At 36.1% G+C, this 24,076-nt stretch overlaps 1 protein-coding gene and 1 long non-coding RNA gene across 23 annotated transcripts in view; one reads left to right on the top strand and one right to left on the bottom strand.

The window, feature by feature from the left end:
- The window catches only part of CEP128 (centrosomal protein 128), a 394,114-nt gene that overhangs the window by 356,940 nt on the left and 13,098 nt on the right, over positions 1 to 24,076 (top strand). For 9 of the 17 annotated variants that reach the window (XM_072839553.1, XM_072839549.1, XM_072839548.1 and 6 more), the window contains 3 exons: positions 6,161 to 6,265; positions 13,330 to 13,407; positions 16,916 to 17,032. In XM_072839553.1, coding sequence (XP_072695654.1) covers positions 6,161 to 6,265; positions 13,330 to 13,407; positions 16,916 to 17,032 — 300 coding nt within the window. Of the gene's footprint in view, positions 1 to 6,160; positions 6,266 to 13,329; positions 13,408 to 16,915; positions 17,033 to 24,076 lie in introns of those variants that run through there. The other 8 variants (XM_072839560.1, XM_072839559.1, XM_072839557.1 and 5 more) reach the window with 5 other exon arrangements.
- The window catches only part of LOC140640326 (uncharacterized), a 59,233-nt gene that overhangs the window by 23,060 nt on the left and 12,097 nt on the right, over positions 1 to 24,076 (bottom strand). For 3 of the 6 annotated variants that reach the window (XR_012037001.1, XR_012036997.1, XR_012036998.1), the window contains exon 2: positions 17,748 to 17,818. The exons of the other annotated variants lie outside the window; for them this stretch is intronic. This is a non-coding gene — a long non-coding RNA (uncharacterized lncRNA). The remainder of the gene's footprint in view (positions 1 to 17,747; positions 17,819 to 24,076) is intronic. 6 annotated transcript variants of the gene reach the window in all.

Here is a 24,076-nt window from a genome sequence, read left to right as displayed (position 1 = left end):
TTCATTATTATTATTATTACTTTTATTGAACAGTGGTTGAGAATTCTGAATTTCTCATTTTCTCCCATAACGACAAAGAGAAGGAAACTGACAGAGGAAGACGTTTCACAGTTATGATATATCAGAAGGCAAATATAAAGAGATAGACAGCAGCACTCTAGAAACTAATGATGATGGTGAAATTGATTGTATAAGCAGAGTCAGCTTATGAGTCTTCAAATGATACTATCCTAGATGATTTTTGCAAACTGAAGAATATATGAATGAACAATAAATCTCTAAGGAGTAAAAGGAAATAGGATACTCTCATCAAGTTAGTTATTCAACAAGAAGGAGTTCTCCTTGCAGTAATTTGCAGCAAGAACCTAGACCAGCCCATTTTGCTAAAGAAATGTAGTCAGTACTCTTTCAACTTCTATTATGTTAATTCACCAAAATTTATTTCATATGGCTCATAAGTGGGCAAATGCTGAATGCAGGTTGTACAGAAATGTGATTAGAAGGAGAAGATGACAAAGGAAAATGACCATTCTAATTGATGCTTATAAATCTAGAAAATGAAGAAAATTACAGTTATATAGTGAAAAGATAGCTTTATCAATTTAAAAAAGTTAAGAGCTATCATATTTTTAGAAGTATTGGGTTTTGAAGATGCAAGTGCAATAATGAACCAGAAGTAATGATAAACTAGGACTCATTAGAAATACATTTGAAATCTGAAATCAATATTTATAAGATGGGTATTTTCCAGAATTGTGAATGATAGTTCATCAGTAGTCAGTTGCATTCATACCTTTAAAACTAGGGAATATATAAGATGCTTAAATTCTTACTAAGTATCTAATAAAGTTATTCTTTACTGTCATTCTCTAAATTATCATAAAACTAATTTTTTTTTACTTCACCCACTGGACCAGAGTAAATAGTGATGACTAATTTTTCTGATATACTAAAGATTAAGCAGAAATACATTGTTGTGTTCAGGATCTGGGAGCAAAGTGCCATTGCTTCCTTTTTGTTTGGTTAGTTGTTTTTGTTACAAATCAATCTCCTATGGTTCCCATGCAAATTGCATCTGACTTCAAATGACATTATAGTAAATTTGATAGACCCAGATGTTTACATCTCCAGAAACTTCCTTTAAATCATTGGATTCTCTCTAAGAGAACGAGAGAAACAGCATATTTATATTTAAATGCTCCACATGACTTTGTAATATGTATCTATGTCTGCACCTTTTAGAAATAATATAGAACAAACCTCTCACCTTTGGCCTCCAGCTAAATCTGATGATGGGGGGGTGGGTATATAAAGGCAGTATAAAGCAATATAAGGTACTTCAAATTTGCTCTCTGACTGGTACTTCTCAAGGGTATCCTGTCCTAATATATCCCAAGAAAATGTAGGAGGAGGAATCCTCAAAGAAAAAGTTGAATACTTTTCTCACATAATTTGATTTATTGTGGCAACTTCCTTATTTCAGAGTGTAACCCAGAGCTCCTGGCATACCCATATTCACTGGAGAGCATATTAGATCCTAAACTGAAAATAAATTATCTTTCACGTTATCATATTTTAAAAATACCATTGCATGTATACAGTTAACTGGATGGCTGAGAAGCAACTATAGCACCAATTTTAATAAGTATTTATTGAGTAGCTATCCTATATTAACACCATAGATCCAAAGAATAGTAAGCTTTGTCACCATACTTAAAATTTCCCAGTTTAATGGTGAAAAATTAAGTTAATATATATATTATATATGTATATCATATATACATATATGTATATATATTTCTATTGCCCTAATAATTTATTTTTACTCAGGAACCAAAGAATATACTTGAAATAAATCTGGGCAGCTTTAATAGAGTGAAGTCTGATGTACTAATGTTATAATTTGATTTGCACATAGTAAGTGCTTAGTAATTCTTATTGCATAAAGGGAAGACTGATGTTTCATCTAGTTTCTGTATGGTAAATGCTGTGAAATCTTGCCTAATTTCCAGAGTATCGCATGTTCTCTAAAATTTTTGTAACATACTTTAAATGTCCAAAGTCATGTGGTTTTGGCTACTTTTGATTTTTGTTTTTTTAAATGTGTCCAGTAGAGGCTGCAGAACTTGTTCTTTTTAGTTGAGCATATTAAAATGAAGTGGGGGGAGGGAGAGTAAGTTCAAAATTTCAAATTGTTTTGGCAAGACCAACTCCTTTTCATACTAACCACGAGGCCACAAAGCTTCATTGTTGTCCAGTTAAATGAATGCATGGCTTTCATTTGGGAAAAGGAAAAAAAAAAAACTTTCTAGCAATTTAAATTTCAGGAAAACAATTGGTTGTGGCAAATGTCAGATGAATTTGCTCACCAAATCATATTGTCAGCTGTTTTATGCCCACTGGCTTTCATAGCCCATCTCTCTCAGCCCATGACAGAAAATGCAGAAACTGGCTGGCTTTAGTTAAAAAATAAATACTTTTGCTCACATATGCTCCATCTGTGCCCTCTTGCCCTTCTGTTCACCATTCAGGACATAGCTTTAACAGAGTATCATAAACATACTTAGTGTTCACCTTTAACTTTAGTTGCTTACGTGAGCTGTCTGCCAAAATGTATTGCTCTAACATCAGATTATTGGTATTTTGAACTAAGTATGGCCTGGCAGTTGGAGTGCCTTAAGAGATAGTTCAGTTGAATTTTCAATGGTTTTAAAATATTCTAGATAGTTTCTGCTTCTGTCTGCTTTGGCAACAGTCAGCCAGGGTAATGCTTTGTACAAGATCCAAAAGAGTGTTTCTAAGTGTTCAAAAAAGGATTAATTATGAAAGCAAACTTTAAAAGTATAGGCAAGGTTGATCTCAGTTATTTTTGAATTAAGTCTCAAAGCCACAATGATAAAAATAAAATACCTTGCCTGATTTCTATTTAGATCTGATCTGCCTGTCACCAGAAACTCATCCATATAGGGGATTAACTGTTCACATGCTCTTTCAAAATCCAAGTGCTATGTGTGGAGTAATGGAAAATGATTAATTTGTTTTGTCATTCTCTTTGAGAACACAGGACATCTCTTAAAAAGAAAATAACCCTTTATTTTGAGAACAGAGAAGATTAATTATACTCACCTCACCGAGGCGCTTTTAAGTAAATTAGCCTGGACCCTGCCTCAATCAGAACAATTATCATTCCTTATCAGTGTTCACGTCAGGACCCTCTGTTCCATGTTAAATACGAAAGAGGCAACTGTGATTGCCTGCGTTAGTGTGTCTTGAGGCCTTGGGATGAGGGCTTTGCAGTATTCAGGGAAATGATTAGCATTTCTCAGTATCTGCCCTGTGTCAGGTGTCCCCGTCATGGCCTAGCATGGCTAAGCCCCTGCTAGTTCATCCCCAGGAAGCAGGGTGTTCTCTGTATCACAGGCTTCCTGCTTCAGCTTATTAGGTCCTGAAGAACATCTTATTTCTCATCTTCTTGTCTCTAACTCTTGTCTACACCTTTTAACTCAACTTAGAGTCCCTCATTTTTCTTCCAGTTCTGTTTTTTGTTATTTCTTTAATTTGGGGTCTGTTTAGAAATATTCTCTGCACCTCAAAAACAATTGCTTTTCAAATTCCACCTTTAAAAAATCTCTAGTGGTTTTTTCTTCCCCACATTTCTGAGTTGTAATTTTGCCTTTCATAATTTTTGTGCTGAGGAGAGTGCTTTTTTTTGTTGTTCTTCATAAAACTAAAGTCTATTGTGTGTGATGCTAAGTACTTACCACTAGAAATATAGGGAAAAAACACAGTCTTGCCTTTAAGGCATTTGCTGTCTACTAAAAGAGACAAGCACAGAGGTAGAAAATGATTAGACACAAGACAGGAGACGTGTGTGCATAGGAAGCACTGAGGATGGGCACCTAATCCAGACTTTAGGGGACCCTTTCCCAGAATAATAGCTAGGATCACCATTGTAACAATAGCTAGAGCTTCCTGAGTGCTCACTAGTGTCCCTCCATGCTCTAAGTACCTTACATGTGCTAATATATTTGGTAACATGTGACAATAATTCTCCACTATGAGTAGTGTTATCATTCCTATTTATAAATGAGGAAACTGAGTCCCAGTGCAGAGAAATCTGGGAACTTCCCTAGAGACACATAGCTACAGGTGACTAAACTAGGATTTCAAGTCAGGCAGACCAGCTCAAGAGCCCATACGTTTAACTACCATGTTAGGGAAGGTAGTGACCATGCCAAGTCTTGCAGAAGGAGAATCAGTGTGCTAATTTAAGCAGTGTGTAGAGAACATTCAGACAGATGGGCTTCATGTGCAAAGTCATGATTGCACAGAAGCTTTTTGGAGAGAAGCAAAAATATGGAGTAATAGAACTGGAAGCTAATTAGCACTATTTAGATGAGGGAAGTATCTATGTATTTCTAAGAGCAGTTATAAAGTTAAAAAGAATTGAAAGCAATTCTTTGCTTTTGGAAGTATCTGTTCTAAAAATAAAAAATGATAAATATCTGGGTTTTTTGATGAGGCAAACACAAAAATGTCTTTCTTCCTGTTTTTCTTATGTAATCATTAGCCTTGCTTTCTGCTATAAAGGAGTGAAGGTTTTCCCATCCCACAGGTATTCCTGGGTATGGATTAACTCCGAAAATTCCATATATGATTTTCTCCTTATTTTATCTTTATAAAACCATTTTATATACTCTTTCCAACATCTTAAGCTTAAAAACCAGATCCCACCCTAATCTGGAAAAGAAGTTAAAGGTACAGTGACTAAAGCTACAACCAGAAAGTCCCTTTAGAGATTTTTAGATCCTACATTCCCATTTTCCTGATTGGGAAGCCAAAGCCCCACTGGTTAAATGATTTTCCCAGGTCATGCAACTGGTTATGACAAAGCTGAGATAGAACTTTGTATCTCCTGGTTTCTAATCAGTGTTTTTTTTTTAACTCTATTTTGCTGCCTCACTTCAGACAGAAGACTACAATGATAAAAATGTTATCTGATGCTTCTAAATAATATAAGATTTTAGAGAAATCTTTTTTCCAACATTTTAGGACATTTTCAGATGCTTACAGTCAGAAAGTATGTTTTGGGGTAAATCAAGGGCTTTTGATATGACACCGGTCACTTTCTAGGCATATGGTATATTCTCTCAGCAAATTTCTTATGGAGCTCTACCTAGATGGTGCCATTAAGTGGGTCTCAGAGTTTCTGCTGCTCAGCAGGACCCTAGCCTGGGAATGAGATGCCCAATTCGCCTTCTCACAGTTCTCCCCATGCTCTAGGAGTTCTCCTGCATGGGTGAGGGACTAGCAATCTGAAAACATCATCAAAGGGTTTTACTTTGAGCTGTAAATAAGAGCATATCACTTTTCTGCTCAAAGTCTTCAGAAGACCTTCGATCTCACTCCAAATTAAATATAAAAACTTTACTGTGGCAAAAAAGGCCCTCTTAAGATCTTGCCCCAAAGGCATCTTTGGCTTCATCTTGTTGTGTGCTTCCTCAGCTTACTCCGAAAGAACAGTGCCCAATATAGAGGAGGCACTCACTAAATGTTTGCAGGTTGAATAAATGGATGAAAACCTTTTCATCACTGAATAAGACTCATTCATTCATTTGTTTATTCATACATTCATTCAAGAAGTAGTTATTAAATACCACTTGTATAGAAGCACTGGGTGGAGTGCTGGGGGTATGGTGGTGAGGGAAGATAAATGTGCCCTACCCTTGTGATACTTATTTCCCAGTGTCAATAAATAATCACACAATATTCTGGTGAGTGTTGTAAAGGAAGGGCTCAGGGTGCAGTGGAGAGCTTGTTTGATGGAATCAGTAAAGGCAGGGGAGTCTTCCCTAAGGAAATGATAAAAGATAACAAAATTTAACCAGTTTACTTAAGATTTGTACATTTCATTGGGCATAAATTTTACATTTTAAAATTAAAAATCCAAGTGGAGCTAATGATATGCCTGCTGAAGTCTTTAGGGGAAAGTGTACTAATATATATAATTTACTTTGTAAGGCATCCAAAAAATGAGTTGGGTTTTTGGACATACATAGGGATAGATAGATGGATTAACATCATAAAGCAAATGTAATGACATGTTAATAGCAGAATCTAGATGGTGAGTATGTAGGTGATCTCTGTAAATTTCTTTCAGATTTCCAGTATGCTCGAAAATGCTCGTAATGTTGGGGGGAAAAATTTTAACCAGATAAGGAAACTGGAGGGAACATTCTCCACTGAGGGCACAGTATGTATAAAAGTAATTTATGTGCCATTAAACTCCAATTTCTTTTGTTTGTCAGATAATGTGTGTAGAACAGTAAATGTATTTCTAAATATTGGATATAGTTTTAATTAATTTTGCCTTGTTTCTGCATCAAACTCTGTAACTAATTTTATCAGTTATAAGTTTAGACTGTCGTCACTGACCTCATCTTCTGCATTTGAGAATTACCAGAGTTGACAGTACCTCACAGAACCCGCCTTTTTTAAATACCTGCTGTTTGGAAAGTATCTGACCACCTTCAGTGCACTTTCACATTCACTCTCTTACTTGATAATAACAGCTACCCTGTGGGTATGAGACAATAAAGACCATCACTATTTATCCCCATTTTGCAAAATAAAAGACTAAAGCTTGGAAGGGCAGGGAAAAATAATATTCCCCAAACCACAAAATACAAGTAACGTTGCTGGAACTGTGCATATCCACAAGTCAGGTATGCTGATTTCTGGTTCAGCATGCCTTACACCTCCCCACTGTTCATCTGCCAGGATAAAATACACGTCTGGGACCAGTAAATCCAAAGTATGGTTTCTTTACCTGCCACAATAGCAGAAATTGCTAAACCCCATCTCTTCCAGGAAGTCTTTGCATATTTTGTTTGTCCCTTGTTAACATGCAGTCACATCTTGGAAGCAAACGTTCTTAAAATTCTTTGCCTTGGTACTCAATTTTCTTTTCAATTTTAAGAAATAAAGTGATTTCACAGAAATTAGATGTGGATGTCAAGACCCACCTGCCTGTAGACCAGTTAGTTGTAAGGGCATACAGAGAACAGTAAACTAGGCCTCACTTTTTTTCATGTTTTTTTTTTTTTTTTTTTTCCCCTCACATCAGGGAGCAGCAAGAAAAAAATGTAAAGGGAATCTCAAGAGGAAGAGTTATCTTTGCTTATTCCTTCTATCTTCCTTTCCCCTTCAACTCATTCTTGGTATTATTGAAAAAGTCCTCCAATTAATCTAAAAATAAGATCATGAATTGACTATGACTTATGATTTGGTTAGGTCTAAAAAAAGAAAGCGGTAATCTGGAATGGCAAATTCTGTATGTTTCATAAAGTTCTTCACTTAAAAATTATTGTGAATGAGAATTGGTAAAGGTCTAGAAAGCTTTCTTTATTCAAGTTTTTCAATGAAGATGCGCCACCTGTTCTCAAATTTTATAGATGCATGCTTTTTTAAAGGAAATCTAATTTGAGTAGAATGGTGTTATATGAAGACAGAATTTGTTGTTGACAGTTCTTCTGGATTTTAGCTCAGATATAGTCACTGATGTCATCTGGCCATGTGAACTGGTAGTTTTATGTAACAAGCCTTATTTACCTTCATACTTCAAGAGACACATAGATACATTTACCTAAGTGGGTATCTGATTTGTAGAACTCTCTTAAAGTACACAATTTAGAAATGGAGGACTCCTCTGATATTCTGAGAAATCCACACACCTCTGAGCACTGAGACCCTTTGAAGGATGTACATGAACAATATTACTTGCTGGCCTATTCTCTGCTACTGTTCCGTTTGGTTTCAATAAGTGCCTGATACAGTTTGGATGAAAAGAGGGCCCTATGAAGCCGATACAGCTGTGCTGGATAGAGTCCCCACACGTAAAAAGGCAGACAGTCTATCCTTTTTATGATTTCACCCTTCCTCCCCTTGAAATTTGTTTATTCAGGTCCTCTTACCACCTTTCAGCCATTTGTCAAGAAAGTTTTGCAGTGGATCTCTTTCCAAATGAAATAGAATTGCATTTTTGAACCCAAATAAACTGCTTCATAACCTTGTTTATTTAACATCTGTATAGTGCCAAAAATGCACACACTTATTTTTAAAATAAAAATATAGCATCTCCTTTATTTATCATCTAAACCTGAAAACATATGATTTCAATAGCACTCTAAGAAAATGGTAGTTGTTATATGCTCAGAATAAAATAAACACGTGCATTTTTACAAAGAGAAGTATATCTACCAAATTTTAACCCACGGTTAAATCTGTTCCTTTAAGCTTTCTCTACAGGAGACTGGAAACTAACAACTGCAGTGAAGTCCCTTTCTAGTTCCTAATTGCTGCTACTTATGTTGTCATACTACATTCATTATTCAGTTTCCCTATAGTCTGAAACAGAGTAACAACCAAGGAAAAATATACTGTTGACCAGTACAAACTGCTCAACTACATGGCAGTTTGGTGTGTGTTGAAGATTTTGGAATAGTAAAATTGCCAGCTTAATTCTTTGCTTTCTTCAACAGATTGACAGCCAAACCTGCCTGTAGGTGCAAAAGCCATACATAGAGCCTAATGGACAGGATTTCTGAATTTCACTGTTGTTTCTACTGCTCGATCTTGCCTTAGTCTAGAGAAAATAAATGAAACCTCAAACTTTCACTTCTCATTTTTTTGAGCCAAGATTCGCTGGGTCAGTCAGAGAGTGGTAACTCTGCCTTTGTCTTTCCTCAGCCAACATTTATCAAAGCACCTCTTGTGGCCAGATAGCTATACTATCACAGAATGTTACAAAAAAGAAAAGCGTATGTTAGTATCCTAAGACTGAATCTCATACTTAACTTCCTCAAATCAAAAGAAGGAAAATCCTGAGCCCTTTTGTGCTCGTGTGTGCTTGGATGCACAGACCCTTCAGCACTGGCAAAGTGAAATTCTTCTTGCATTCATCTTGAAACTTCTCTTCCGTAAATAAGCCCATTGGGGACATATCCCCAAAGTTCTAGGTGCCAAAAGTTGATAGCTAGAGAGGGATTAGGAATTTACATAAAACAACTCTGGTGATTTACCATTAAAGTATTTATATAATAAAAACTGTTGGGGCTCTGGGTGGCTCAGTTGGTTAAGCGTCTGCCTTCAGCTCAAGTCATGATCTCGGGGTCCTCGGATCGAGCCCCACATCAAGCTCCCTGCTCAGTGGGGATCTGCTTCTCCCTCAACACCCCCTGCTCATCCTTTCTCTCTCTCTCTCTCTCTCTCAAATAAATGAAATCTTTAATAATAATTAAAAAAGAACACTGACATTTCTGCATCTTAACTGCTTGGATTCGTATCCCAGTTTTGCTATCACATGACTGACGAGATTTATTTACACTTTGATTCTCATTTACTTCATCTGTATAATGGGAATAACAGATCTATCTATATCATATGATGGTATAAGGATTAAGAAGTATATTCAAAATTGAGTTACAATTTTTGTGGTTCAGTCTTTCATTGTGCTGCTAAACAGAATTAGAAGTAATTGATCATTTGCTTTGCCACTGCTCTTAGTTCAGTGGAGGTTCAGTCCTTAAGCCTCTGAGATAAACTAGGTATTCACAATGTATTGGTTCTTTATTAAAGGGATTCTTAATTGTGAATTTTTCTTTATTTTCAATTTTCATATAAAATTTAGTATCTTGTAATATTTTCAAAAGAGAAATCGTGTTTAAACTCTTTTGTGAATGTCTCATTTAGTTCTACAAAATTGACCTAAGGAAATTAAAGACAGGTTAAGCACCTGTCATTTGCTGGTGCCATTACTGAATGCACTGGAGAAATGATTCCCTTGATTCTAACAGTGGGGACTTGTCTGTGCCCTGTAAAGCATTAAACTGTGTAAGGTAGAAACAATTAACCGACTTAAAAAATAAAAAGTTTCCCTGACTCTGCAGGAGGTATCTTGCCCTAGGAACTAACATGTTATATTGGTCCTTATGGCATTTAAAAACAACAAGTTCCTTATTTAGATTATTCATCTGCTAATGGTTCCATTTTTCTAGCACTTTCATTTTTTGGGGAAAAGTGAACTTGAAGTGACATGTAATGTGACCAGATTCTAATCATAGAACCTCAGACAATCTCATGTTATAAAAAAAAAAAAAAGTGTGAATGTGCATACTCTTAAGTCTATATGCTAAAGTGGTGGGTTTAAGCACACTCACATGCATAGAGAAAGAGACAGCAACAGAAAATAAATATACTCCCTCAAATATCACTTAATCATGAAATTATGAGACATAAGATGCCTACAGTCCTGGACTCATTTTCTTTATTTCATCTTATTGTTGCAGATGCCTTAGAAATCTCAGCATCTGTATATGTAATTTCTTTAAAATAAGTACAATGAATTTTTTCTTTGTATAATTCTTACGTCTTTTGCATATGCAAATTTCTCCTCCCAGTAAAAGTTCCTAAAGAACAGGAAGTGTGCCATCTCTGTCTTGCAGAGTTTTCTGTGATATGTAGATATATATTTGATGTTACCTGGTTGACAAGGCTGTAAGGATGAAGGGAAAGGCTTGTGTACCAAAACTATTTCTGATATTGAGGAAGATACTTAAAAACAACACATAAAAGAAGTATAAAGTAAGCCAAACTAAAATGGATGACGAAAAACTTTAAAGATATTGATGAAGATCTAGGGGAAGGGGGAGGAGAGTAGAAAAATAACTGTACTTAAGAAAGTAGGAGCCAAAGACTTTTTTAAGATTCACTCAAAAAAATATATATAGCCATTTCGAATATGCATCCAAAAACTATCAAATAGTCAAAATAAACTAGCATGTGAAAATATGCAAGAAAAAAATGTCTTCATGCAGTCACCTGGTTGATTTAAAATTTTAAACAAAAATATTTGCATAACATGCCCAATTTTATAGTAGGGAAAGAAATCAGTTGCTTATTTTAAGAACAAAACGATTTTAACATACTTCTCCCCAGTTCAGAGGGTCACTTCTGAATGTGAAAATTTATGGGATTAAAGAAAGGGAAATAAAGTTTCCAAACTACAAGTCTATTGGAATCATTGTTTATGAAGATTTTCTTTGATGCAAAAAATTTTGTTTTAAAATCACCATGGCATGGATTTGTATTTCATTGTTAAAAAGCCAGTACAATTCTTGAGGAAATCTATTAATTTTACTTTTGAAATGAATATAGCACATATGGTGGCTAAAACTACTTGCTGTCCTAAACCTACATGTTGGGGCTTATACTAAGAAACATGTCATTTTAGTGAATCTTTCCTACACATGAAAAAATTAAATGAAGCTATTTAAAATGCATGGGCATTTAAGTGAGCACATGCAAGGAAAAAGAAAAAAAAAAAAACAGAACAAAACCTAACAAGCATATAAATGTTAAGCAGAAGGAAGAAAATACTAAATTCTTTAAATGGAACTCGAAAGGAAGATTTTATGAACTTGAAGAAACTGCACATAGAACTCCCAGTTTCAAAAAGGTGAAGTTAGGGTGTTTCTGCTCTCTCAAAAATCACATTAGAAAAATAAGAATATGAAGAAAAAGAAACACTGATTTTATGCATTGACAACTAGAAGACATGTCCAACTCCCAAGTTGGAGAACTCTGAAAGAAAAATGGTAAAATGAATTCAAAACAGAGAAGGTAAAACCCAGGTGCCTGTCACAAGGATACCCATGGAAAGGAAATGTCATTCACCCTGCAGAATTTGAGAAACTTTTGAATTGGATGTACCATTTACTACAGAAGGAAAGGGTGGAAACGAGTATATTAAAAGTGTCTGCAAGGAGAAGTTAGACCTTCAACTCTCTGTCTCCATCCCTACCCCAACACAAACCCTGTGAGGATATATGTGTACTGGAGAAGCTCTGGATTGAGGGCAGACAACAGCAGTAGGGTGACATAGAGGATTTAAAATAGGAAAATTAAGTGTAAGTGGGTATACCAAATGATGGTAAAACCAGTTCCTAACCGTGTCTGGTTCCAGAAAAACTGAACTCCCTCTGGGGGAAAAAATCCTCATAGCCTCATAACTTGGAGCTGCCTCCTACAAAAACAAACAAACAAACAAACAAAAAAAAAAAAGCCAATTGACCAATTGATTAGCTTATGATTTAATTATGTATTTCTCAGGCATTGTTTTCAATAATTAAGGCATTTGTGCTATGTAATAACTAACAAATCCTGAACTCTCATGGCTTAACATAATAGAGGTTGATGTCTCACTCAAATGAAGTCCAATATGGCCAGTGGCTCTCCTCTCTCTTGTAGCTATGTCATCAGAAGTACGTGGTCTCCAGGGTCCTCATAGCAAGGACTGGAATGGAAGCAGGAACAAACACACAGGCTCTTAACTGACTCCGCTCATGAGTGAGACATGTCACTTGCACTCAGGACCATTCACATGGGAGACGTAGGGTAGCAACACATGGAGTATTGGGTGGCCACTAACTTTTCCACAACACTGTGCAAACTTATTCTCACAAGGCACTCCATGTTCTTCCTGTGCACCAGCCACAGGGTTTGTGGTTTACTTCATTGAATAATTATAATTCATTTGAAATTTAAAAACTAATATCTTTGTTGACTAAGAATATAAAGATGTGCTGGCCTTGTGACAGGACTGTCTAGTCTCATTGCTATGCTACCACTTCTAGTTCATATTGCCTTTAAACTAATTTTCAGATCTTTCCCCCTTAATGTTTATATTAGTGAGTATAAACCAGTGGCCAGCTAATCAAAGGCTATTCTTTTTTGTAATCAGTGGGATTTTTTGTCCCTGTTGCAAATATTTAATTTCAGATGTTTCTCCCAAGTTTTATGAGACCTTCTTCTTTTTTAACTAAAACAATTGTTGAAAACTCTTTTCTTCTTTATAATGGCAACAGGTGAAGATCTATAATATGTGCCATAGAAAAGTAACTGTGAATTCATCTATTTCTCAGTATTATTTTGTGCTTTATTTCTGATGTTCACTGAAGCAGGTTTGTAAATTAATATGCAGTGGTCTATAGGAAGTTTTATAGCATATCAATCGAAAGTAATTATCCAGGAAGAGAGAGTTTTTATATGTAAGTCAGTTTGGCAGATGCATCTCATTGAAAGGAAATAACTCTCCTGACTTAGAAAGATCTGTTTATCTTAGAAATACTATTATATCTGTTCTTTTTTGACTCTCTAAATCTATGCCTTGAATTGCTTCTAACCGTAGTACAAGTGATTTTTAGTACTTGGATTCTGAGAGTATTGATCAATTTTTTATAATGTTTGGTTTCCTTATGTTTTCTTTTTCAGAGTACCCGATTGGCCTTGGACCATCTGGAGTCTGTGCCTGAGAAACTGAGCTTACTAGAAGATTTCAAAGACTTCAGAGTGAGAAAAAGTTGGCTTGTCTCTTTCAGTATTCCTATTTGAGTGAGAACATTTGACATCTTCCTGATGTGCAAAGAAGATTGTAGGGAGGGAAGAAAGACCAAAAAAAAAAAAAAAAGCATTGGGGACTCTTAATACTCCACCTTATCAGAGTTCATTGATGTTAAGTCAGTATCGAAAATATTGGAGCTTGTATATTACCACAATGGAGGAAAATAAAGATTTTTACCCTCACACAAGAAGCTCATTTGGCTTCCAAAAGCTTTAACTTTAATTTAGGAAAACATAAGACTTAAAACCAGTTACACATTACATTCACAATAGATAACATTTTTGACAAGCAAACTTATGGACTATCTTCTTTTTTTCATTATAAATTTTCAGAGTGCTGTTTGTTTTAGAGATATGATAGTACACAGGTTATCTCTATGCTATGGTATTTGAATTCAGATCACAGAGTTATAGATTTTATATCCCATGCTGTTTATTGATAGAACTCTAACCACAAATCATTTCATTATCAAGGAAATTAATTACATGTGTGGGTTTACCTACTGTAACTTATTGAAGTTCTCATAGAAGAGACATGCAAAACAAATAATTCTGCCACCAGTCCTGCCAGACAAAGTTCAGACTGGAGAATACCTTGCATATCCCTTTAGGGACACATAATAATGAACAACTGTAGTGATTTATGATATCTTGGCCCCATATGGCTAAAGCTAGCAATGGCAAGAGTGTTCTTTGAAAACCATGAACCTCTTATTTCACATTGGCTTTAAAATATAACTTATGTTACAGTTAGGTTTTATTTAAATCTTATTTGAGAATCTAATGAGTAGGAAATACAATCTGATCATGCCATATTGATTATCAGAGGCACTGATATAATGTGGCTCTTAAGATCTACACTATCTTAAAATCACCTTTCATTAAGCATATTTTGATAGTTCAGTAACTAAACATTATTGAACAGGATCCAAGGTTAAGCTGACACATCCAGAAATCTAGGCTTTCACAAATAGAACAAACCAAGTGTTTCTAGTACATTTTGCTAAAGTTCCAATTTGATTATTTATTTGCAGTCTAAATCCCTACCAAAGGGTTACGAAACCAATGTCCAATGAGATGTGATTTTGACTCCCATTATTACCCAATGTGGATAGTAGGCAATATGTTATGCCCATATCCCTTCCACTTTTTTCTCTGTAGCTAACAGAAGTCATCTTGAGGGAAGGAAGGGCAGACAAGAGAAGGTGTTGGAAATAGGTGGCACTTGTCACTGAAAAACAGGTGTCTGTCTTATGCCAGCATAAAAAAGAAAAAATTTAACCTCCAGTGACAGCTCACTTTTTCTCCAGGATCCTGCACTGAACAGAATATTCATAAGTACAATTAAAAAGTTCTCTACTATTACCAAAAAGTTTTATAATTTTTTCATCATATAAGCTAGTGATTATCTACAAGTCTAGCTTATATATATACACACATATGGAGATGCCTATATAGTGAAGTTTTTAGGGAGAGTATTTTTCAAAGTTCATAATTGTACTTTCCAATGTTAATCATTAAAATTGAAACCTTTAGCTTTAAATGGAAACAAGTTCATAGCGAGTATTCTGCACAGTATTATGCAGTATTATGGAGCAGGCAGTAGCTATGTTCTAACCCTATATGACATTTTCAAATCCTCAGAGACACCCTACCCACCCTACATTATTCCCCCCGCCTCTGAAGAAACTGAAGCTTGGAGTATAAAAATTAGTTGGAACTGCGATCTAGTTCCTTGTATTAACTACAAAGCCCATTTTCTTTGCCTTAACTGCCTCTAACTTGAAACCCACTCTACACATACTCTGAAGTCATCTCTATGATTAAAAAGAGCTTATTTCATCAACTTAATGAAAACAACTAGACATGGCCTTAAATAAAAATGCATAAAGCCTTTAGATTATGAGATGTAGATTGTTTCTCAAACCTCTAAACTTTCTAAAAACCAAGATGCTGTCAACAAGAGCCCAAAGACTAAGCTCTGATCTGAGCTTATGTACCAGGCAAAATTACTTAATATCTTAGGTACTTCCTCATCCCTAAAATGAGGGGCTTGAACAATATTATCTCTATGGTTCCTATTCATACTGGCATCACTAGCATCTATGTGAAGATATATTTCACATGTAAGTTTCTTGATAGTCCTATGTCTATGACTCAGTAAATATAAGCTATAGTAAATACAAATCTCATCCTATTTAGATAGTCGGTTTTTTTCTTTAAAAATGTCATAGGCCCTCTTGTTTTTTTTAACCTTATTTTGAAAGAAGTGGTTCAACTCTACAGTTCCATATTTAAACTTTACATATTTGGTATGGTAGAAGGGAAATAGCTTTGGGCTTCAAGCCCAATCTGTCACAAATTGCCTAGTCTTGGGCAAATCATTCTTAACTTCCCCAGGCTATAACTTTTTATATATAAAAATGAGAACTTTAGAATTCTAATACCTCTTCTAGCTTGAACATTCAATAAGTTCCTTAGGACTATTTGGGGAACTAAATCCCATAGATAATTTTTCTTACATATGCAAATCAGTTGCCCTCATTTTATTCTAATTTCTCCCTAATTCATAATAGAAATGTCTAAATAACTGAGTATCATGATTGCTATGTTCCATCCTCTCCCCAAAAAATGAAGGAAAGGAAGAAGGGAAGCGGAGGGTGGGGGGAAAGAAGAATGAATGAATGAATGAATGAATGAATGAATGGCATTTTTCTTAATTTCTTTACAACTTGAAGCTCTTTATACTTTTGAGGGCAGATGAAGCATCCTTCAGTTTAAAAATCTACGTGATATATTGGTTAACAGGTAGAATGTTGCTTAAGAATTAATGATAAAAGAGGACTCTAGTTTTAAAGGTAACATTTAAAAAATATTTTATTTGAGAGAGAGAGAGAGAGAGCACATGTGCATGCACACACATGTGCAAGCGAGGGGAGGGACAGAGGGAGAGAGAACCTGGAGCAGACTCTGCACTGACACAGAGTCCCAATCTCACAACCACAAGATCATGACCACAGCTGAAACCAAGAATCAGATGCTTAACTGAGCCACCCAGGTGCCCCAGTGACTTTTTCTTTTTTAAACAATATTTTGATGTCAGGCACTACAAGAGAGAGTGCACAAGATTCAAAACTGGCATGGTGTCATTAATGACCATCTGAGGACAACCCACTGTTATTTTAACCTTTTTCCCTTCTTCAAGTAAAGTGTCAGTCATTTCAGACTAGCATAAGGGTTTGTGAAAAGAAGGCAAATAACCAAAGTGGGACCCTGTTTTTATTTTTAAGGTAGCATGCAAAGTGAGCATTTCTTCTGTCTCCTTGGCGACTATGGTTCCCTCAGATCTCTCTAAACACCTGTAATTATCAATACTTTCTTATTGTCATTTCAGGTACTGTGTTTACTTTCATCTACCAGTTTTGACATTGTTTGTTTGTTTGTTTGTTTGTTTCAGGATTTCCGCAGTTCATCTGCAGAGAGAATTGATGGGAGATATTCTAAATACAGAGTTCACAGAGAGTCTCTACAGCAGCACCGAGATGACATCAAGTACAGAGTCAGAAGCTTCAAAGTAATGCCCTTTATATATACATTTTCAGTCTTTGAGCATTATCTGTGTTTATGACTAGAGCCTTCAAAGCTGTCCCTGCAGGATTCATGGAAGGGTGCTTATAAAAGAAAATATATTCCTTAATCTTCAGATCTGTGGGAGTAGAGAGTGCAATTTCCAGAGATTGTACCTGTAACTTTTTACTTGGAAACTCTCTTTAATTTTAGACCATTATTGCTGAACATGTTGTCTCTTGGCATTGATGTCACTTAAGAAATCATGTGCCAGGAGACCCCTGGTCTCTTGGTTGGTCAGGGACTCGGCATAGGTGGTTGCCCTCCACTGTGTGTAAGTCTAGCTACTCAACGTGGAAAGGCTCCAGAAGGTCAAGTAACACATAATACTTTGTAACCTCTAGTCTTGGCATGCATAATCATTCTTTTCCTCAGGATATGAACTCCATACAACTACTTCAGCTTATGGTTCATTAGTGTGGAATCAACTCAAGAGACTCAGAAAATTTGTCCATGTTAACAAAAAAGCCTACCATTCTCTAGCATCCCCAGGATCCACCTGGGGTGTGGGTGATTTTAAACCCATTTGGCCCTGAACAGTTAATTAGCTTAGAGCAGCATTTCTCAACCTTGGCATTAACATTTGGACCAGATAATTCTTTGTTGTGGAGGCTGTCTTACACATTATCAAACATTTAGCAGCATCCCTAGATTCTACTCACCAGATGCCAATGGTGTCCTGCATTGCAAGTTATGACATCAAAACATGTCTCCAGCCACTGCCAAACATTGCCTAGAAAACAAAATTGTACCCCCATTCGGAACGCTGATCTAGAAAGAATCCATCTATATATTTGAATGTACACTCCTAAGTCAAGGGGAAAAAAAGGTGAAGGTTCTTCTGTCTTTTTTATATTCTCACAGACTTCAATATGTATGAATATTACTTACACTGTATATATTCACTTATTACAGCCAAATGTAATTATTTCTAAGAAGCTCTTTCCCTCCTCTGAATGTAATTGGATGGAATGCTCAGTGAATATAAAGACAGTGTTCATTTCCATAAGGCCTTCCCTAGCATGCTTAAAATGAGCTCTCCCCTTTCCCCATCCCAAATAAAAACAACAGTTATACCACATTATTGATGCTCTTATTGTGCAAAGGGCATGCTCTGACTTTGTGCCTTTTTCCCTTTGTTTTTTATCATTTCGTATTCTTGACTATAACAATGACTGTGTTGCCTTATATAGCAGATCCTAATTTCACTAAGTCATCTTCTGACCTCCCAAATCAGGTCCTGTATATTCAAGCATTTCTCTACCACTTACAGGGGCTGCTGCTAACCTTCAACAGAAGTACGAGGGTCAGGCAGTCATAGCAAATAGTACTACCGACTCATTGCTGACCCGACCACATGAAGTTGCTGTTTGGAGGTGTCATGTTTTACATGCATTATGTCATTTAATTCTTGCAGCAACTCTGTCAGATTGGCGCCATTATTTGTCCTCTTTTATATTGAAGGTTGTAGAGTAATGATTGAGCCAGGATTACAGCCTAAATCTGCCTGACTTCGGTCATCTGTGTCCTTGACTGCTAAGCTCCAATAGTGTAAATTTTTCATATACCTTAATTTTTCTAGAAATCACCAAATGTAGAAATCACCAAATCTGTATTTTTAACACTTGAAAATCCGTTGTCTCCAAAAATACGTAAACAATACATGCCTCTTAGTTCAACAGAAGTCTAGACGCAAATGAAACCTTTAAAACATTAGTTTTCACTATGGTTAGATTTGATACCACGTGACTCAGTACTATCTAGTGACACCCAGATTGCTTTAAATCAGTGTAATTTCCATAACAGCATATGGCAAAGCTATGAATGTTTAACATGTTCAGCAAGTAATCTTGTTGGAGTTCTCTTTAAAATTACATTTGCAGCTGAAGCCTGGTTTGTGAGTGAGGACAACGCTTAGCAAAATGAGAAATAAGTTGAAAATTTTGCAGACAGGTAGTGCAAGAGAAGTCCGCAAAGCACATTTTATGATGACATTCCACATTAATACTACTTAAACATTTTAAACAATTGATCCATTTCAGTAATGAATATGTAGACTATCACCATTTGTAACAGATGTCTGGCCTGAAATAATGCAGTAATCTAACTCAGCACCCACAAGATCATATTTTTGTAGTTATTGAAGAAGAAAATGTGGGAGCACCTTTTGGCCCATTGTAGATACTAACAACAATTTGCTTATATGCTTTTTATGAAAATTTACTGAAAATGTTTCAAAGGAAGCATGAGCTCAGATGGACAATGAGACAGTTGTTAATCATTTCTTGGCTTCATGGATAATCAGAAGAGCTACCTCTGGTTCATTATTGACACCCTGAAGGATATGCTTCAAGTAAAAGGCATTGGTCCACTATCAAGAGAGAAGATGTCCCAGTTTTATATGATATTATTTCCACAGCTATTAACTTCCCTCGTATTTTGGTAGGAGAGTTCAAAGAAAAGGCACAATGCAGTGACTTGAATTTGTTGGTTCTCCTGATAACTGTGGTTCTGGGAAATCACTTACTGTAAGATTCAGTTTAATTTGACAAACATACAGCTACCGTACTGTAAAGCCCTGTACTACCTAATTGAGGTGAGGATACAGGACATATAAAGATGCAGAAGGCATGGTCTTTATAGAGGGAATAGTTACCTATTTGTCTCTCTGAAGAGGTTAATTCCTGCACCGTGTGCTAGAGCAGGAGTCAACAAACTACCTCCCATGAGGCAAATCTTACCTGCCAACTGTTTTTTTGTAAATAAAATTTTATTGAAGTTCAGCCGCACATTTATTCACATATAGTCTGTGGCTGCCTTCATGCTCAGCAGCAGAGTCAAGTAGGTACAGCAGAGAGTGAATGACTCAAAACACCTACTATATTTACTATCTGGTCCTCGAAAGAAAACATTTGCCAACCCCTGGCCTAAAGAAAGGAGGAATTACCAACCTTGCCTTTCTTCCTCTGCACATATATACAGTATGTCCTCTTCTTTATTTACTAATCAAGTACTTGCCAGGCTCTTTGAAAAGTCATAATACGGGCAGCCCCAGTGGCGCAGCGGTTTAGCGCTGCCTGCAGCCCGGGGTGTGATCCTGGAGGCCCAGGATCGAGTCCCATATCGGGCTCCCTGCATGGAACCTGCTTCTCCCTCTGCCTGTGTCTCTGCCTCTCTCTCTCTCTCTGTGTCTCTCATGAATAAATAAATAAAATATTAAAAAAAAAAGAAAAGTCATAATACTTATCCATGCATTCAACAAATACTCACTCAGTGTTAGTTATGTGCCAGGAACTTACTAGCTGCATGTGACCCACATCAGTGAACAAAACGGATGAAGCTTCCTGCCTTTCGGGGGCCTCCATTCTAATTATAGGACATTTGTGTTTGTTGTTTCAATACAACATTCAACAAACATTTGAGTTTCTACTATATATAAGCATTCTGCTAGGGGCTGGAGACAATGGCATAAAAAGAAAAATCATAACCAACCCTTAGGAATTCAAAAGCCTTCACACAAAGTAGAGTCCAAAAGAGAAAGGGATAAATACTATAATGGAGGAGGCCTCAATAAATTGCTGTGAGTGTTTAAAGAAAAGAAAGATGCTTCCAAGGCTTTTGAAAAGCTGTTTGTCATGACAGGGCAGAGAAGTGTTTCATGCACATTTGTTTGGAAGTGGATCACTATTAGCATTACAGTTGTAGAATCCTGACTGCATTCCTGTTGACAGATAACTGTTGGAATAGCTGAACCATATTGGCAACGGGCTTCTCTCATTTTGTTGCTGTTGTAAGGAGGCAGCGAGACGTCCAGCGTAACCATACTGCTGGTGGAGAGAACAGTGAACAGGAAGTGTACATCAGGTGCCCTTTCTGTCTAGGTTACAGCAGCCTCCTGCTGTTTACTTCTGTGGCAATCTGATGGGTTAAATAGGTGATGGCAATTAAGGAGTGCACTTATCCTGATGGGTACCTAGTGACGTCCGAAAGTGTTGAGCCACTATATTGTACTCCTAAAACTAATGTTATACTGTATATTAACTACCTGGAATTTAAATAAAAACTAAAAAAAAAATCATATTTCCAAAATCTTTCAAGATTTTCAGCAGGATCAATGTCCACAATTTCTGAAAGCATAATATAATATACTAAACTGACCAAGTTAATAGGACAAAGCCTGATCTAAAAGTTTATGCTTAGAATTCAATTCAAAGCTGAACCTGACACAACATTTCCTGTCTGTGTGTAGACAACAGAAGCATTTCATGGCCTCTTTTTCATCTAATTGGGTTTCTGTAGAACATACACCCTTCCTTGCTATCCCAGCTGTTTCAAATAGAACAGAATGTTCGAAAGTCAACCTAGCATTCCTAATCTGAATTCAAAGAGGAACATGGTTTTGTCCCAAAAAAATCCCCATGCTGCCCTCCCTTTTTGCTCTCTACCCATACTAAATATATAGTTTTAATTAGCAGTGGATTTTATAGTAAAATCACAGAAGGCATGTTTTTTTTTTCCCCTTCCTTCCTCCTGAAAGGAAAATCATGATTTTCAATTTCTAGTTGAAGACTTAGTACATAACATCTTTTTAAAGAAGCAGATGTTTTGCAGGATAAGATGAAGTAGGTGAGGAAGTGTTGACAATGGTTTTCAGCACAGTTTATGAAGGCAGAGTCTGCCAAAGCCCTTTGTCATATTTGTTCAATGTAAGCATGTGTATGATATAAGTACATGCTTTTCTCCTGGAAGCTGTTTCTCCCTCCTTGAATCTCTCCATGATTTGTTTATACTTTGCTCATAGCAATTAAAGGCTGTTAACACTTCCTCTCTTAGGTCAGCTATTTCTGTACATATCTTAAATCTTCTCCAATAGTAGCTACTGCACTATACATAACTCCTGGCACAATTCAAGTTATAGGTGATTTTTATTTAGTAACTATTAAAATGCATCACCAGTGTATTATTGAGGATAATTTTACAGATGTTGCTTAGAAACAATAGTAGCAACCATGGGAAATTTGAGGATCTTTAACCCCATAATACTCAGGGTATCTCATTTATAACTACCCCTCTCCATGTTTTGATAAGAAATCATATATAAACTGCTATGCAGATACAGCTCCAGGCTCCCCCCATCCCCAACCAATCTCCCATCCTTGAAGCCTCTCCCATATAGCGATTTAGGGTCCAAGGCTAATCTTGAAGTTAACGTTAAAAAAAAATAGTAAGTATATCTATAGGTGATGACTGAAATTTGGGAAATACTGTCCTCCTGGATTATATGACTTATGAGGACACTGTCTGCCTTATCTTTAACTCCAGAATACACAGTGGATACTATACATGCTAAACTGGTAATTTTTTTTCCCCTAACTTCAGCCTTTCTGGAATTCTAACAAAAATTTAAATACTGTTTTTCTAGTAATGTTTAGATGACACATCTGAAACTTTTTAAGCAATCAAATCATGCTGAAGTCTAGAGATTTTTATTCTTTTGAAGTGATCAATACTAACTTGCCAGCCATAATATTTAGTTGATTTCATCTACCTCTTTAAAGCAAAATGAAAGATTGCCAAATGAATTGGAGTTCTTTTTTGTTGCAGTAAGTCAAAGGTGCTTATTTAGGAATCAACATGGATACTAAGATGAGCATATTAATTTTTTAACCTATTTGAGCTCCCCTCTACCAAACTTTACCTTTAATAAGCACCATACTTTCACCTTTCCCAATAATTTACTGAATAGGAACATTAGGAAAGATTGTGAAGAAATTCACCTATAAAGATAACACTTTTAATCACCTTAAATACAAAATCCCAGATGCTAAAAAACATAAAGAATACTGATTACATGTCTTTTTAGTCTTCATTTTAAAAAATGTCATAACTGGGCAGCCCGGGTGGCTTAGGGGTTTAGCACCGCCTTCAGCCCAGGGCCTGATCCTGGAGACCCGGGATCAAGTCCCACGTTGGGCTCCCTGCATGGAGCCGGCTTCTCCCTCTGCCTGTGTCTCTGCCTCTCTCTCTCTCTCTCTCTCTCTCATGAATAAATAAATAAATAAAATCTTTTTTTTAAATGTTATAACATATTTATCCAAATAATCATTGTTTCCTTTACAGTAGTCCCTTAAGAGAATAAGCACTGATTCCAATGAGACACCATTATTAAAACATCTTTGATATCCTCCTTTGTTTCATAAGTCAGTGGCACATTCTGTTGAATATCCTTATTTATGGCAAATTTTTATCCATTGTAGGAAGATTTGGCTTCTGAAAATAGATGAAAGTCATATGGGTCCAAATCTAAAGTATATTTAAAAAAAAGTACAGTCTTTTTCATGAGTGAGTCACTAGGAATATTAAATTATATATAATAAAATATCAATTGGATAAAGTGAAATTAATCACATGACCTGATCTGGCACAGTATTTTCGTGAGTCTCTTCATCTGTGGACAAGTGTGGCTTTGAATTTATAGTATTGTATAAATTTGCATTTCCTGTGGTAAAGATAGTTTGCATAGTTAGAATACTGTTTCTTCAGTGGTTCTATTCAGATAGATTCAAATCATAAAATGTTAGTGCCCAAAGGACTTAGACATGATCTGCTCCAGTGCCCTCATTTTTTAATGTGAGACTGGCAGTCTTCTATTTCCCAGGTTTAACCATAGCAAACTTTTAATTGCTGTTCTTTGGCCAAGAAATGAGCATATAGGACCATTTTTAAGTTCCTTAATGCAAATGGCACTGTGCTAAATTCTGGGATATTGGGATGGGTAGATGGAAGGATTGAAACAAGGAAAGCTTAACCCTCATTGAAGTTAAAAGCTAAAATTGCAGCCATGCAGATCAAGATACAGAAGACAGGCTTTAAGTAAACTATCTGCCAGGTCGAACTTCCAAATAGGAATAAAATTTACTGAAGAAGAGGCTAAGCTTTTTCTAGCTTTTTCAAGCACTGATGGAGAATTGGGAATTAAGAGTGGGGAAGA

Source organism: Canis lupus, chromosome 9, assembly GCF_048164855.1.
Source record: "Canis lupus baileyi chromosome 9, mCanLup2.hap1, whole genome shotgun sequence".
Classification (NCBI taxonomy): domain Eukaryota; kingdom Metazoa; phylum Chordata; class Mammalia; order Carnivora; family Canidae; genus Canis; species Canis lupus.
The sequence above is the reverse complement of the archived record's forward strand: the minus strand, read 5'-3'. Positions and strand labels throughout refer to the sequence as shown.